The sequence below is a fragment of the Colias croceus genome, chromosome 18 (assembly GCF_905220415.1).
Source record: "Colias croceus chromosome 18, ilColCroc2.1".
Taxonomy (NCBI): Eukaryota; Metazoa; Arthropoda; class Insecta; order Lepidoptera; family Pieridae; genus Colias; species Colias croceus.
Window position 1 is genome coordinate 3643092 of NC_059554.1, and position 16714 is coordinate 3659805.

Consider the following 16714-nt stretch of genomic DNA (forward strand, 5'->3'; position numbering starts at 1 on the left):
TTGGAAAAAGCCACATTTGGTTCAAAAGTTAAAACAAAATATGCATGCACATCATATTTTCTGAAAAGAAAGTATGTCATACATTATGGACCAGGAAAATTAGCAAAACATACGAGTCATTCGTATTTTATCTAATCACAATAGCGTTACGCTGGCTCGGTGGAACTAGCAAACTCGTTAGCTTTGTGTTCCGCGCATCACTAATGAACTGGAATCTATCTAACTCCGCTCAGATACGATATCTCGCAAACAATCCACTGATTTGATTGTGGATTGTTTGGGTTGTTTATTATAGGGAATAATAAATAGATAATATATTACAGCCACCAGCCAACCTGCCAGTCCAACAGTATATGGGTTAGAAAGATCAAAGAGCATTCGATCGTTTGATGTAGGTAAATGCACAGTCACAGAATGAAGCTCTGGAGAGAAATCCACATTTGAATAGTTCAGGAAAAGACAGTAATAGAACAGCAAGATGAGAGGTCCACTTTGGAAACTCGCATAATAAATTATTGCAAATGGATTCTACCAGTCAGCGCGGCAGCCCCTAACCATCATAAACCACCTGATCGTAAATATCAGATTGTATTTTAGCACTTCGTAGTTCGTACCTACTTTAATTTTCTCTGCGCAGTTAACTTATCATTGATATTTGCCATCGTAGGGAAAATAAGACGTTAGGAGTTGAATTATAATATTGTAGCTATAAATTTCTAATAGGAATGTAATTAAAAACATTACGCCACATGGTTTTATTACAGGGTGGTTCTAAATTACGTTGACAAATTTCAAAATAACAAATTTCAAAAATGGGACATGCTGCGTTGCTTTTGTTTTTTAATTATTATTTTCACATGTTTTGGCGCCAACTTAAAGTTATTTGTGAAGAGAATAAATTAAAAATTAGTCATTTTTTACTATGTCTGCTCAACGAGGTGCAATAATATCCTTATATGAGGCTGGTAAGCGGCAGTGCGCGGTAGTGCGACTTCTCGGTATCAGTCGGCAGTTAGTTTCTTCTGCTATTAAACGCTACGATGAGCTTGGCTATCATGGTAACTGTCTGGGAAGAGGCAGAAAAAGAACTGTAAAGACGCCTAGGCTTCGACATATCGTCAAACAAAGATAGACCCGCAATTCACAAGCCAAGGTAAGAAAAATGGCTCGAGATTTAGGTGTAAGTCATTCAACGTTACAACGAGTTGTTAAAAATGAGCTCAAGTTAACAGCATACAAGCTTCGAAAAGCGCAGCGGTTGGATGATAAAGATAAAAAAATACGCCTTGGAAGATGTCGCTTACTGAAAGCGCGCTCCGCTGGTGAAGCGTGGAAAAATATTTTTTTCACCGATGAAAAAATTTTTCAGATTGAACAGTCTCATAACCGCCAAAACGATAAAGTTTACTCTTCTAGTCGCCCTGGAGCCACAGCAATTATCCCCCATCGGCATAGACCGGATTCAGTCATGGTTTGGCGTGGCATTTGCTCAACAGGCAAAACTCCTCTCGTTTTCGTAAAAAAAGGTGTGAAAATGAATCAAGAAATAAACCAACGCGATATTTTAGAGAGTGTAGTTCTTCCTTGGAGCCAGTAGCACTTCGGTGACCAACCGTGGACTTTTCAACATGACTCTACTGCATCTCACAGGGCCTCAAATGTACAGTAGTGATGTATGGACCATTTCCCAGAGTTCATAAGTTCCAAGGAATGGCCTCCATTTTCACCAGACCTTAATCGAATGGATTTCAGCGTATGGTCAATTCTAGAGGCGAAGGCCTGTGCAACATCACACAGAAGTGTAGACGCGCTGAAGGCAACACTTACTCGTGAGTGGGACAAAATATCTGAAGAGGAGGTACGGAAAATCGTCGAAAACTTCAGAAAACGTTTAAGCCTTTGTATTAAAGCTAAAGGTGGTTATTTTGAAAATAAATAGATATTTACATTAAAATAATACTGTATTTTTATTATTTAGTAGTCACAGATATACTGTATAAAAGAAAAATAAAATAAATCGTAAAATAAGTTGTCAACGTATTTCAGAGCCACCCTGTATTAAATCATTTGTTTTGCTATATCAATAAAACGGGTTACCAGTTTCAGTCGTTGTTGAAGTCGTTGGCTTGGTTGTTGTTGTACTTGTTGTTTTTAGTGTTGTTGGTTTTGTTGTCGACGGTTGTGTTGTTGTTATTGTTGTCGTTGGTTTTGTTGTCGTCGATTGTGTTGTTGTTGATTTACTTGTAGTTGCTGTGGTTGTTATTGTTGAAGGAGAAGTAGTCATCATCAAAGCTTTTGTTAATATTATTGTAGGAGTAGTTGGTAATGTTGTGGTTGTTGTTTGCGGTACAGTGAGGAATGTAGTTGATACAGTTGAAGGAGTTGTTGGCAAAGATAATTTAGATGATACTATACTTATTTCTGGTGTAGCTGAATCTACGAATAAAAATTTAGTTTCTGGCTGTAATACAGTTATTTCATCTAACGCTTTTGATGTCGTGCTTTCTTTCGGAAATAGTAAATCAATGGCTGTAGTTACATCATGTTTTCTTCCTTTTTCAGTTGTAGTGTAAGAGAGATTAATTACTGGTTTCGTGATAAGCGGTTCATTTCTATTCATTTCAGTTGTTCTTCGTTCTAATTTCGCTTTTGCGGTGACTTTAAGCTTCAGCTTCATCGTGACGTAATCTTTAAGCTGTAAAGATAGTGCAGGCTGCACTTGTAATGTATCCGTTGCGAGGGTAATTACACGCATTTCCATCATTTTCTTTATTACACTTAACGGTAGCCAATGTCCTGGAAATCCTGATTCTATAGGATTGTCAACGTAAGCGACCTCGTCTTTTAAAGGATCTGGCCATTTTGAACAATTCATCCAATGTATTGCCATTGTTGAAACTAATATGATTGAATTTATGTGCACTGAAAATAAAAAAAATAAATAAAAACGTCGTTTGTTTCCCTTAAAAATAAAATAAAATAAAAATTCATCACATATCACGGTTCACAGTAGGTACAAAAACTTGTTTTAAGACTACATATTTTTCAATTAAATTTGAAATCAATGATGATATATGGCTTGTATTTAATAATCGAAATACTTACTTTCAAATTGTATTGGACATAACTTTTATTGTATTCTCTCATAATTTTCATAATTGTTGTATTTTTTAATGAAACCTTCGAAAATTGGCAACAAAGTCTAAAGCAATATAAAAATGCCCATTTTATAATTTTTAACGGATTTAGTCAGGCATGAAATTGTTTTTCCTCTTGAATAATTTTATGACATTGACTCGAAAATTATTGGATCAGCCATCAGGTAGTTGATGCAAAATTGATTACATATTTTATGGATGCTTTAATATACAATGTAAAACTAAAAAGTAAAGCTCAGAGCACACAATGAGGCTTACACAAAAATAAATAATTGAGACTAACCATAATATAGATTTGTTTTATAGTTAAGAATGTGCATTTATTTTGTGCAAACGTGTATAAAAATGCGCGCGGCACAGTACTGATAGACGGCAGCTTTACTTGGTCTCTTATCCAGGCTGGTGGTGGTATTTCAACACCATAACCTCCTTTTATATAAAACATTTTATTTAGCCCACTTATTTCATTTAAAATAAGCCTGTTGAACTGAATATGCTATGGAAAGTAATGGTATTTTTGGATTGATTAATAAACATTTATCTTGGCATATTTAAATTTAATTACTAATTATTACGTTACAAATATTATCTATGTACTTCAATTGCCCCATTTCTTTGATACATCTATATATTCTCCATCAGGTGAATCATAATTCTTAATTGGTGGAGTTGCATATGTGCCTTCCACACTGTATGGAAGAATTTGTAGATCAGGCTGAAAAAACATTCAATTTTGTACTAAACAGAATATATTACAGACTTAATAATTATTATATCATTTTTTTTTTTAAATCAGTAATCATTTAAAACAAAACCAAATTACGGATAAAACTAATATAATAAAAAAAATGATGTGTATAGCCGAGACGCAAAACACTTTATATATAAAATATACACACTATATTTTAATTATAAGAACTATACAAATAAACTTAAAATGTAGTATTAAATGGAATAAAACATAAATTAAATTACCATTATAGCTTCATTGTACAAATCCTCAGACTCTTCATACAGCATATCGAGTGCCCGTTTCTGTGCAGCCATTATCCTGTCAATCTGTGCAATGTTAGCCATGTACTCTTGACGTTTGTATCTCGTCCAGTCCTTGTTTAATAGTGCCCGAGCCTCTACTTGTTCTGGTGTCAAATTTAACGCTGGACGTTTTCGTTTGCTGCAAAACATACACATATTTTAAAAATATTATCATTTGTGTATATGAAATTTACTTATGTCTTAGATACTACATTCAAAAGTAACACATTTTAAAAGAAATAAAAACGATTATTTCAATTTATAATGATATTTAAAACTACTTACCCTAATTGATCAAGGATGTGTAGCGGTGGTTCTATTTCATCAATAGGTTTCAGCTGTTTAGCATTTTTCTCCAATCTCCGAATTTGTTTCTCTAATTTCTTCCTTCTCCTGTCTTCCCTGGCTTTGATGATAGCGGGGTCCATTTTCTTTTTCTTTTTCATAGGTTCAGCCCTTAAATATGGAAATAATGATTGTCTTTTCTTTACAATGTTAATAGCTTCTTATATTATAAAGTATGCAATGCAATATAAAGTTAAAGGAATATTCATTGTAATTTAAATGTATGTAAAACACATTTTAATACATTTTTCGATACTAATTTGAAACATAGTACGATGTAACAAGAGACATAATACTTCATAGACAAATGGAATGTTTATTAAGAGCCTTAAATTTTTAGTAAGTACTGATAATAATTATGATAGTTCACATATCCAATAATTAATAATACATACCATAATTGATCAGTTATCTTAAACTGCACTGCAGCTGTTGTGCTAATATTCTTAGCATTTGCTGGTATTCTGACTGCATTTACAGCTAACCTAAAATAATTGGTTTTATGTATTGAATATATTTTACAAAACAGTATGTGAGTCGTTACAGGTTATAAATAAAAACTTATGTAATACCGTGAAAATTGTTTGATAAAGGATAAATGTAACATTTTCAACTTGATGAAAAATGTTTTATAGAAAGAAAAACTGATTTATTTTCCTACTAAATAATTATTTCTTTCAGAACCATATTATGATTTATGAAAACATAACAGTCAAGTGACATTTGACATTGACAATTAAAATTTGAAACTGACAATCACAGAGTAAGTAAATTTATGACCCAAGACACCTATATTACTTGCTCTGTGTTATACACAGTAAAATTGAAATGGACATGTAAATAATCTTCTAATATATAAAAATCAATGCCACTTTTCGTTGTAATTCCATAACTCGAGAACGGCTCAACCGATTTCGATAATTCTTTTTTTATTATATTCCTTGAAGTACGAGGATGGTTCTTATGTAGAGAAAACGTTAATATGTACCACGGGCGAAGCCGGGGCGGACCGCTAGTATTCCATAAAACGATTATACCACAGGATTATACGGTAAATGCCAAGCAATTAGAAAATAATTCATTATACATTCCAAGCGTGACATTAATTATTACAGTACATTCGCAATTTTTATAGAATTACATGATCAGCGGAAACTTAATACATAGACGGTTAGCGCTATTTATTCTCTTTGTACAAAATTGATTTGATCAAAATTTACACGTATTGAGATATACATATGGAGACGACACCGCCTACATCACTTATGTTACGCCATAAGGCGTAACTGCACGCTCATTTTTTTATTTGTTTTAAAGTGAAACGCATCAAATATGCCTTCGTGTGTGTTACGATATTGCACAAATAATACAAATAATACGGAAAAGTGCAAAGGAATAACTTTCATCGGTAAGTACCTAACTAGATAATAGTTTTTAAAACTTAGTTAGAGCAAAAAATGGCGCACAGATTTTGTTCCTGGTGTCTCCTCCATACGTAGTAATATTATCTCAATGGTATATAAGGATTTTTTGAACGTAGCATAATATTTTTATACGCGAGAATGCAGTTTATTATCAATACAAATCGATAAGATAGGTACATGGCCATCGCTAATCCCTTTATGGGCCCAAGAAATTTTGATTTATTGGATCGTATTAAATTAATAATTATTAGCTGTGTTTTACCTGAAATAAAACACATATTAAATACTTACCTATATTTGAAGCTTACTTATTGAGAAGGTACCTAGCTTTTTCCGCCTATTTTCCCTCTCTTTCTCGTTGTATATATGCTATCTCTCTCGCACACGGCACACCTCCCACCAGGTGGCGCGGCCGGCGCACGATAATGTGCAGGCGCTAGATCTTCTTCATTGAGTCGAAATACTCAACAGGTGGACGTTAAGTGTAAGCTTCAAATATAGGTAAGTATTTAATATGTGTTTTATTTCAGGTAAAACACAGCTATTAAACACTTGACCGTAATTTGAAGCTTACTTATTGAGACCTGTTTGTTACCCACCTGGTGTACAATATATGGACGCCAATGTGAATTTGAATAGGTACATAAGTAATTACTTATTTCTTTATTTGAAAGAGTAAGGTGTGCAGATAGTATACCAATAAATCACACAAATTTTTAAATTTTTATATTATTTATATTAACAATAAAAAGTTAATCAAATAAGAACCAAAAAGTAAATCATAATGATTAAAAGTATTAGAACTTATGAGATTGGTTTCAGCGTACCTTAGTTAACCTTTTGGGCTTGAAAAGTTAAAGTTACTACAATTTCCACTATCTTTAGCGTAAATCTGCGAAAGAGCAAGTAACGACTTTTAATTACGCATTTAGATGTTACTTACAAAATTAAGCAACAGCTCATCACCGACGAGGCAAGAATACCTCAAACTCAAACCTTTATTTATTCAATTAGACTTCTGTAGAAGCACCATTGAATCCTCATAACATAGATTTACCAGCTGTCTCAACTCACACAGTTCTAACCCAACCTGCTACTAGCGGACAAGTAGAGACCTTGGTCTTTACTTTTAGGGTCAAATAAATTAAAAGGTCATCCCTTGGATAAGGTAATAAAATAAACCAGGTAAGCGGTTTAAATTATAATACAGATAATATGTAACATCCAACCAAAGCGTGCGGTGTCTATTAATGTTTAGAGCCAACGCCACCGATCATAATATAAACATGGCTGGTACTTTCAGTGCAATGCATGAATTATTTATTTAAAACTGATAGGTTTTAAACTCTGTACTGGAAACATATTATAATGAACTCAAGAAGTTAGAGACTAAAATGATAAGAGCTTATCTGTGTCCCAAACCTGCAATTACTACAGCTAAGTACGTTAAGTTTTAATCAAATTAATTTTAAGGTATAGTTATGGTTTACATCAGAACTTATATACCAAAAGTCTCGGGACTACATAACGTGACTTATTTATAATGAAAGTGTTTGTGCATAACATCTAGGCCATCAACAGCTATATGAACGTCAGATAGGAAATGAGCCAAATTTATCCAGTAAGTAACAAAGGTTTTTAATTATACTTATTCTAATTCAACCAACTTCTACTAGCTACTCCGTATGTCTTTTGGGTAGACGGAGGCAAATAGGATTTTTCTTCCGACTATAACATTTGATATTTGGAAAATGTATACATTTCTGTATATACCTTCAGAGTCAGATTCTAGTGGTGCAGCACTAAACACTGTCTATTAGGTGAATGGTGCTGCTGACCGGGCCTTCAGTTCTGCTTTCCAGAATACCTTCGCCCTTCTCGGTGCTACTACTACTGAAATAGCAGTACTCTTACACGTCGTTCAGGCCTCGAACTGACTAGGATTTCTCATATTATCGTTACAACCCTCGCTCGCTCTAACGAGAACAAATTATCGCTAAGGAATTCTGCTGCAGGACAATGGCAACAGATTAATATGCATTATTATGTTCATGAATATGGTGCGTTCTGAATACTATCGTCGTCTGAAGGTATCTCCTTTCGATTAACTGCATTAAGGGTGCAGATCTGATCCCATTTTTGTTCCGTAGGAATGCTACGACTGCCTAAACGTTAAACTGGACAAAGAAAGTTGCCCTGAATATGGTCGGTTGTTCCAACATCCCTAATATGGCTAGCTTACCTTAGTTACCCCTTGATTGTAACTGCTACCAATGGAGGCACTGCTCGTGGGTTGTCCACAGTTTTTCGAGTGCAAAAATGAAGAACTGAACTCGTGGGGATCTATGTCGAATGAATCTGTTTTAAGATTATGAAAGGACAGTTGGTTGTGGATGCGAAGACAGGACGTTACTTTAGTCATCTGTAACCACCACGAGAGGCAGCCACGGACAGTGATATAGTAAGAACTAAACTAGCAAAGTTTAGTTGGCTTACTAGACTTTGTCATGTTTAAAATGCAGTATATCATCTGTATAGAATTGCATTTATGACCATTGATAAACTTAATTCAACCGCAACCACGAGAAGCAGGCACGGATATCAATATAGCAAGAACTAAACCAGAAAGGTTTAGTTCGCTTATCTGGTATATTTATAATGTTTCAAAAGCCGTATAGTCTGTATTGCATTGCATTTATTGCCCCCCCCCCCCCCCCTTCAAATCAAAGAAATGTGAAGTCATCTGGCAGAGCTTTCTCGTGAAGGGTAGGGGTTCCAAGTAATATCTAATAATACGAGGCTTTTGTTTGGAAGGATTGACCTTCCGTTATTAATTATCCTCTATCCTAAGTAACTCAATAGTCAGAATTCACAGTACTCGTTGAGTCCTTAAACGTTTTACGTTAATAGTTGCATATAAGTTTATTATATAATATAATAATCCTGGTGGGATGACAAGAAACTTGTCTAAGCAAATGATTATCCTAATCCCTCAGCGATTTATTGTTTGAGCCCTGAAGAAAAACTCATGGGTGCCATAATGAGGCCAAACGGGTTGATAAACGAGTCGAATAAATTGCCTACAAGATCGGGCAACTAAAGTAGGCCTATGAGAGGTCAACTATACATAACCAATCGTAATTTGTTACATTCAATCGCTTTGCGATTAAAAAATCTCTTCAGGTGATTTTATGTGAAAATTGGTCGGCTAGTGCCATGGAATTACGATAACAAATATACCATTGACACAAGGCTTGGTGACAATCCTGGAAACCACCGCCACAAATCATCTGCGAGATGATATTTGATCCGACTCGCTTCCCTTTGTTGTGATTCTCTGCATTGTGAGGCTCTGCATTGGTAAATACAATTTGTTCAAGTCGCAATTTCCATAATTGATAAACCAATGGTGGTTTCCTGATTAAATAAGCGTAAGCTAACCTTTTAGGATACAAAGTATTCATTTCATGCGTCCATTATTTAACGTCTCTTAACTATTTTATTGTATTTATTAGGTTATATTACTATACTTATATTGTATAGATGGCCCACTGTGAATTAGATTTCAAAACCTTTTTCTACCTACCTTAGAAGAGTGAAGATCCGTTACTGTCATCTCTAACATTTTCGTGGGTCCTCGTTGACGAAAGCAAATATCTATGATCATTTTAATGATCAATCCTTTGTATATTTGCACCAACCGCAATCAAAGCCCCGCGAGGGCCGATATATATTTGCACCATTTCCCCGTGAGGGACGGTCGTAATCAAAGCCCCGCGAGGGCTGATATATATTTCCACCATTTCTCCTTGAGGGCGGTTGTAATCAAAGCCCCGCGAGGGCTGATATATTTGCACCTATTTCCCTGCGAGCGACAGCTGCGCGAGGGATGTTTGTAATTTGAAATAAGTAGGGCCTTCCCAAAAATATTAATAGTCACCCTGCGAGGGTGGGTTTAACCTGGCTAACGAACCTAACCTGCGAGGAGTAGCGGTTAAACCTAGCGGCCACATTTATGTAATCTGCTTCGAGCAAGATTTAAGGTGCTAATATAAAATTAGAAGTTAATAATCATTTAAAATAATAATATAGTAACAAGGTACTTTAACTTATTTTCCAATGCTAGCAACAGCTGTCCAGGATGAAATAAGAATTGATTTGACAATGGTAATTAATTGTTATGTATATATAAAAAGAAGGCTTTAACTATTTAATAAAGTCAAAATTCAAATCATTTACACAAAATTTTAAAATGAACTTCGATTCATATTTAATTTAGTTCATACAATCGATGTCACATTCAGTTGCTTTATATCCGTTAACATTCCTTACGAACGCAGCCATACGTGGCCATACCATCGTAGGACGGTTTTATTGCACAAAATAATCTCCGCTCACCCGCAATTTTTTACTTTTTGTCAAGGTGTACAAGTTTATAATATTATTCTAAAACGTTAGAATATGTGAATAGTAAATCCTTTGAAATGTCTCTAAATTTAATTTCTAATTAAGGTATCTCGATAACTATACGATAACGTCTCTTTCCAAACTAGAAAATTTAAATGTAAAATTTTGGCACTTACTCGTTTTAACCAAAAAGTTGCGTCATTTGAAACATAGGAAACGTAATATAAATAAAAGTAATTTTCAAACCAAAATTGCTGTGTGTAATACCTATGTCTATTTTCGCTTATATACGGATCAGATTAATACTCATAAAAGGACACGTATAGACTACGGATACTTTTGAATGTGTGGTACGTTCATGGTACCTACTGAACATGTGCATTGTGCGTATTCCATCATTATTCAGATGAGCGGCTAACTCCCGGACGATTTATAACATATCTCGACATGTTCGGACACGTTGTGATTCGTGCAATTACGCTAACATCAATTTGTTCCTGTTATAGGTAATACCTATATAATTTGTTCTTTGAGCTGACTCATCTCGTTCGATAATTTTTAGTTATAAACTATACTCCGAACCGTTCCTAGTGATAACGACAATGTAATAAAGTCGTAGCAATGGATTGCATGCCTGTTAAGCTTTGAGTTGGCTCATAGGATTAGCCTTGGATTTATCCATACATACTATTAATATTCACTTGTAACCTTGTAATAAAAACACATTAAAAATGAAATAAAATAAAAATATCTATATAAAAGAGAGGGTATTTGATATATTTAGTCAATATCAAATAATCACAAAAGTAATATTAACGATACGAGTAAAGCCGAACGGTAAATCCGTTAAAATCTGCTTTACTCACAGTATTAGAAATTCAAATATTCATTAGTATATATTGCATTACTTATAAAATATTTCAAAAGAAAAGTTACTATTTCACGTAAAATGTAACGGTTGTATCGTTAATTTTAAATATCTAACATGCTATTAAGTATTTAAAGCATATTGAAAAATAAACTATTGCTGAAGGATTCACTAAAAGACCTCAGCATTTTAAATAAAGTCCAACGGATATACCGTCGATTTAAAAGATTTTTGCTCATTTTTAAGTAAAATGTCATTACAATAGATGTAGAAATAACTCACTGTACCGATCCGACGGGATACACTTTTTCACACTTTTAGCACTTGCAATATGCAATACTTAATACTTAATAGCACCAAGGTTGTAGTCTTGTAGACAACCTTCTCGCGGCGGAAGCTAGACGCCAATGAAGAAGATCTAGCGCCTGCACATTATCGTGCGCCGGCCGCGCCACCTGGTGGGAGGTGTGCCGTGTGCGAGAGAGATAGCATATATACAACGAGAAAGAGAGGGAAAATAGGCGGAAAAAGCTAGGTACCTTCTCAATAAGTAAGCTTCAAATTACGGTCAAGTGTTTAATATAAACACTTTACACTTATCATACCGACTGCTACTGACATACGCCAAAATGCCTTCAAATGTTCTGCCGTACTTAGTTAAAAATTTAAGAAAATGTTCATGTAGGTACCTACTTTTATGTTCAATTCACACCATCACATACATTAAAAAATAAGCAATTTAGATAACACTTAAATATGTAACGTATCCATAATTAATGTACAATGCAATAAATTGATTAATTACCTGTCTTATTAATATTGATATGACCATATAGATTATTATCCTTCTATCATCGATAAACGATATTACAACTGTTATGTATTCAAAATAAGTACCTACTGTAATTATTAGTAAGGCACTGTACAATGTTCATCTTATTAAATTTAACGCTAAAAGAAGTAGATGAAACTATAACATACCTATTAATTTTTTCCCCTCATAGGTTGTTGTCCGTACATTACTTGCTCTGTGGTCCGTACAATATCAATGTGATACGTAATAGGAATATTATTTAAAATATAGACCGTATATGTATATGCTTAGGTATCATATATATGAGCCAAATTGGGATTCCCGAGATAAGGTCCGAATATGAATATAAAAGGAGAATAATTTGTATTCAAGTCAGTTTACTTGGGCTTCATCATTATCTCATTATTACACAGCGAATTTACTATTTTAAATCGCTTTACTTGATGTTGGTTCCCTAGGAAAATATATCTACAAAGATGAAACTCTATCATTACAAAAAATATTATTATTATCTCATAAATAGATACTTTTATTAAGAATAGATACTAAAGAAGTGAGACTTTATACTTACAGGTAGGAATTCTGACTTCTGAAAGGTACCTATCATAATATTGTGCGTGCATTCTTCTAAAAATAAGGCAAACTGTAACTACTTACCTAGGTATTTTAATTATGTTTATGGATATATTACATTTTTTTATCGTTATTAAATATCATCATTCGTTCATCAAAATATTATGGTTTCGCTTAATTGTGGTCCGATGTTATATTTGTTCTTTTCAAAGCAATTTATATTTCAACAATAAACAAAAAATATATGATGTCCACTGAAAGAACTCCAAAATCTCTCATCATTATAAACAATATGCTAAATTCATCAACTTTTCCTCAAGATGCGCAATATTTGTCTTGGGCTAGTCCTTCACATAGTAACCGGTAGTATTGACATACACCATTACTCCGTTAATTTACTTAGAAACCACAAGTTTTTATTAGCGCTATGGATCCAAAGACTAACAGTTATAATGTGACATTTAAATTAAGTGAACCTTTATCAAATAATCAAAGTGATGTGCTATCTAACTCCACCGATCTTTTGGAGGCTTTTAAATTAAAAGAACACGAACAATATTTGGAGTACAAACCTGTAGCTTGTGCACTTGGTGTTCTTATTTTCTTAAGCAATATAACAGTTGTTGTTTCCAGTGGATTAATTCTTAAAAAAGGTACCGTATGTTTTTGGAACTATCCTATCCAACAAAAATAAAATATAATTTATTTTTAATACCTACTTAGAAAACGTGACTAACAAAATGTTTCTCATTATATTTATATTTATTGTTATGATTATCACTTACATTTGAGGCTGTAATAGAATATGTCCTACGTACCACGAAGGTTCATGAATATATTAACTTAAACATGTCATGTACTACACTATAAAATACTTATTATAATATAAGAAGTGTGAAGGTTATGGGTACTAAACGTATTGCATTAATTAAATCCTACATTTCATACAAACAAATTAGATTTTATTTCATCATCATATGAAATAAAATTCATATTAGGACATTATTTTTCTTTAATAATTATAAATTACTAGCGGTCCGCCCCGGCTTCGCCCGTGGTACATATTTCGCAATAAAAAGTAGCCTATGTCCTTTCTCGAATATAAAAATATCTCCATACCAAATTTCATGCAAATTGTTTCACTAGTTTAGGCGTGATTGAGTAACAGACAGACAGACAGAGTTACTTTCGCATTTATAATATTAGTACCTATGGATTAAAATGAGAATTTTTGAACAAAATGTTTCTCAACCGGAGGCAATAACAATTAACAATAAAAATTTAAAAATTGTATCAGTGCAATTCCATTATTAGGAAAATTACCTAATTAGGCGCATAATTGTCTATTCTCAAATCACATCTTAATTGCAGCGATCATTTTAATTCATTCTATATAGGTACCTAAATATTTTATCTTTTATGTTTTAAAATTGGTAATTCAGCTCTTATACAAACATAAAACAAAAAAAACTAAGTACATGCCTCATTTAATTTCCTATTGTGATTAACTGATCTTGCGAATCTCTTTCCGCCGCATGATTAATTATCTATTCGTTTTTACAATTTTTAATTAAGAATAAGCTATTATTTGGTTAATGTTAAACTAATGTAGACATACATAGTAGTCGGTACCTACATACCTACATTTCAACAATATACTTGAAGTAGGTGTCGACAGTCGAAAGTAGTTATTTTCCGCACATGCGACTCTAGCTCGCAAGTCGCTTGTCGTCGCTTCGCTTTTTCGGCTTATTAATTATATCCGTTGATTTATTTTACAACAAAATCATCCCAAAATTTATTTATTTATTAAATTAATGTTTCTATACTTTTAAACCCCTACAAAGTATGTTTTAATACTTTGTACTTATTCCACATCAGTACCCTAAGTATGTGATTTTACTATACTACTTATAGAAAATATATACCTATTGCAAAATAAGATTTTTTGTCGCCATTAATTATTATTTTTTAACAGGTCAGCAAACAAAGAGCACTTATTTATTACTTGGAAATGTTTCGCTTGCTGATACCATCATCGGAATATCAATGGTCATTGGGGCGATTTTTGAAATTCCTATAAACTCAAGTCCATTATGTATTTTACAAATAGGTAAGTATCTCCTTATTTATCTCTTATTAATTAAACAACCTCTAATCACGTTCTCAGAATATCCTCGAAAATGAAAAAAAAAATATTTTTAATAGGTAGACACTAGACACCTAATAACTTTGCCATCTGGAAATAAGCATGGTTATGAAAAAGTATAATACCTTACCAAAAAGCTTTACAACATAGATAAAAAACTTTTTAGTTACTTATTAAATTCTTATTATTTCAACAGGTATGCTTGTATGCCCAGCCATGGTTTCAATATTCAGCGTCGGCTTCATTGCAGTTGATCGTTACATCTACATCTTACATGGACTGTATTACCAACGTTGGGTTAACACTACAAAAGTCCGCATCTGTATCATATTCATTTGGATCATTGGTAATATATCATCTAGTTTCTCTTTTTATATTTACTTGTACGCAAAAGGTTTATCTATATCTTCGGCTTACTTTCAGGTATTACTTTGGGATTTTTGCCAATAACTGGCTGGATTAATCAAGAGTTCAATTCAAAATGTTATTATATTGCCCTTTTTCCAAAGCAACTGATTCTGCTAAATTCTATCTTGAGTATCGTGCCAATTATTGTTGTCGCTGTTCTATACACCATTATTTTAATTCGTGCATTAAGAAAGGTGAAAGAAATTAATGCATCGGTTATACCATCGAGATCAAATACCAAACCAACTTTACGAATCTATAGAGGAAATGGAAATATGAAACAAAATACTCAATCTGTTAAACGACCACGAAATAAAACTCAAGAATTAAAAAGAAGTTCATCATTTCATGCAAGCAATAATACAGGATCTGAAAAACAAAGAGTTTCCGAATTGAGGACTAAATCGAGAAGTAACGATGAACTTAACATTGAAAATAAAGTTCCTATTACAAATAATCAAATGCAATATAATGGAAATAAATATGAATCCGGCAATAGTTTATGTTCAACCGATATAAGTGTCATTGAGGAGAGTAGCTTTACAATTAATCAAGAGCTTGATAACAAAGTAGATAAAAATGATAAGAAAGTAAAAAATGCATCTAAACCTAGGGACGCTACGAAATGGAGAGCCATCATCATTGTAATGCTAACTACTGGAAGCTTTGTATTTACATGGATGCCATTTTTCATAACGGTCATATTTTATGCTTTCTGTGAAGATAAACTGACAAATCAAAAATGTTTCAACCTGCGAATTATGCTAGGAGGTCCAATTGCAGCGTTGGCATTTTTAAATAGTATTCTTAATCCTATGATCTATGTTTGGTGGCATAAAGGGTTTCAAAGAAATGTTCAGACATACTTGAAACGATATGTGTACATATTTTGTCGAAAAAGTTAACAACTCTATATTATATTAACATATTTTCAGATATTAAAAGAGCTCTCTTATTAAGTATTAAAGAAATAACTAGACAAGATTTATAATTTATTATTGTTTATAATTAAACAAGAAACAAAACTAACTACCTATATACGAGTTTTATTTCTAGCCATTTACATCTACTACTTCTAGCTATTTTCCCCAAATAATGAACCGCTGCTTCTCAAGATTCGTGGCTAGGTACCTATATAGGGACTTTTGTTTTTTAGTGGAAATAGGAATGCTTATTTATTTAATCGTTGCACGTAATATAGCCTAACGTTGACCCCTTGACTTTTGAGTTAATAAGGCTACAAAATCTTTCCTTATTAGTGTTTAAAACATTATTAAAAAAATATGTCTCTTATTTGTCGTGTTACCACTCAATCTTTCATTCTCGTAACTACGCCCATATATTTCCTGTTTTTCTGTAAAAGTTTTAAAAGAACTTACTCTCGCAACGGATACGAATGTAGCTAACTCGCTATGCTGGTGTAGGTTTCTTTTGTTGCCTAAAGAATGAGATGTGTCATGTGTCCTACTTGGAAATCATTGACTTTTGCAAACATAAAATACATACTTTTAATTGAGACGGATAATAAAACGC

At 33.2% G+C, this 16714-nt stretch overlaps 3 protein-coding genes across 3 annotated transcripts; 1 reads left to right on the forward strand and 2 right to left on the reverse strand.

The window, feature by feature from the left end:
* Nucleotides 1-2064: 2064 nt before the first annotated feature.
* LOC123699607 (salivary glue protein Sgs-3-like) lies at nt 2065-2916 on the reverse strand. The gene has a single exon (XM_045646603.1). The coding sequence runs from the start codon at nt 2888-2890 to the stop codon at nt 2081-2083; it is 810 nt and encodes a 269-aa protein (XP_045502559.1). The 5' UTR covers nt 2891-2916; the 3' UTR covers nt 2065-2080.
* Nucleotides 2917-3698: 782 nt separating this feature from the next.
* Nucleotides 3699-5260, reverse strand: LOC123699610 (39S ribosomal protein L40, mitochondrial). The gene is made up of 5 exons (XM_045646607.1): nt 5111-5260; nt 4934-5023; nt 4479-4649; nt 4134-4332; nt 3699-3873 (listed from the first exon to the last, which is right to left on the reverse strand). The coding sequence occupies exons 1-5, from the start codon at nt 5143-5145 to the stop codon at nt 3757-3759; spliced, it is 612 nt and encodes a 203-aa protein (XP_045502563.1). The 5' UTR covers nt 5146-5260; the 3' UTR covers nt 3699-3756.
* Nucleotides 5261-12986: 7726 nt separating this feature from the next.
* Nucleotides 12987-16201, forward strand: LOC123699593 (dopamine receptor 4-like). The gene is made up of 4 exons (XM_045646578.1): nt 12987-13277; nt 14603-14737; nt 14970-15119; nt 15197-16201. The coding sequence occupies exons 1-4, from the start codon at nt 13052-13054 to the stop codon at nt 16084-16086; spliced, it is 1401 nt and encodes a 466-aa protein (XP_045502534.1). The 5' UTR covers nt 12987-13051; the 3' UTR covers nt 16087-16201.
* The last annotated feature ends 513 nt before the right edge of the window (nt 16202-16714 follow it).

Coding starts and splice junctions, on each gene's coding strand:
- LOC123699610 (XM_045646607.1), bottom strand. CDS start 5,145: ATGTTACATTTATCCTTTATCAAACAATTTTCACG. Junction 4,333..4,478: donor CACATCCTTGATCAATTAGG/GTAAGTAGTTTT, acceptor TATGTTTTGCAG/CAAACGAAAACGTCCAGCGT. Junction 3,874..4,133: donor TGTACAATGAAGCTATAATG/GTAATTTAATTT, acceptor ATGTTTTTTCAG/CCTGATCTACAAATTCTTCC.
- LOC123699593 (XM_045646578.1), top strand. CDS start 13,052: ATGGATCCAAAGACTAACAGTTATAATGTGACATTTAAATTAAGTGAA. Junction 14,738..14,969: donor ATTATGTATTTTACAAATAG/GTAAGTATCTCC, acceptor TTATTTCAACAG/GTATGCTTGTATGCCCAGCC. Junction 15,120..15,196: donor CATATTCATTTGGATCATTG/GTAATATATCAT, acceptor GCTTACTTTCAG/GTATTACTTTGGGATTTTTG.
- LOC123699607 (XM_045646603.1), bottom strand. CDS start 2,890: ATGGCAATACATTGGATGAATTGTTCAAAATGGCCAGATCCTTTAAAA.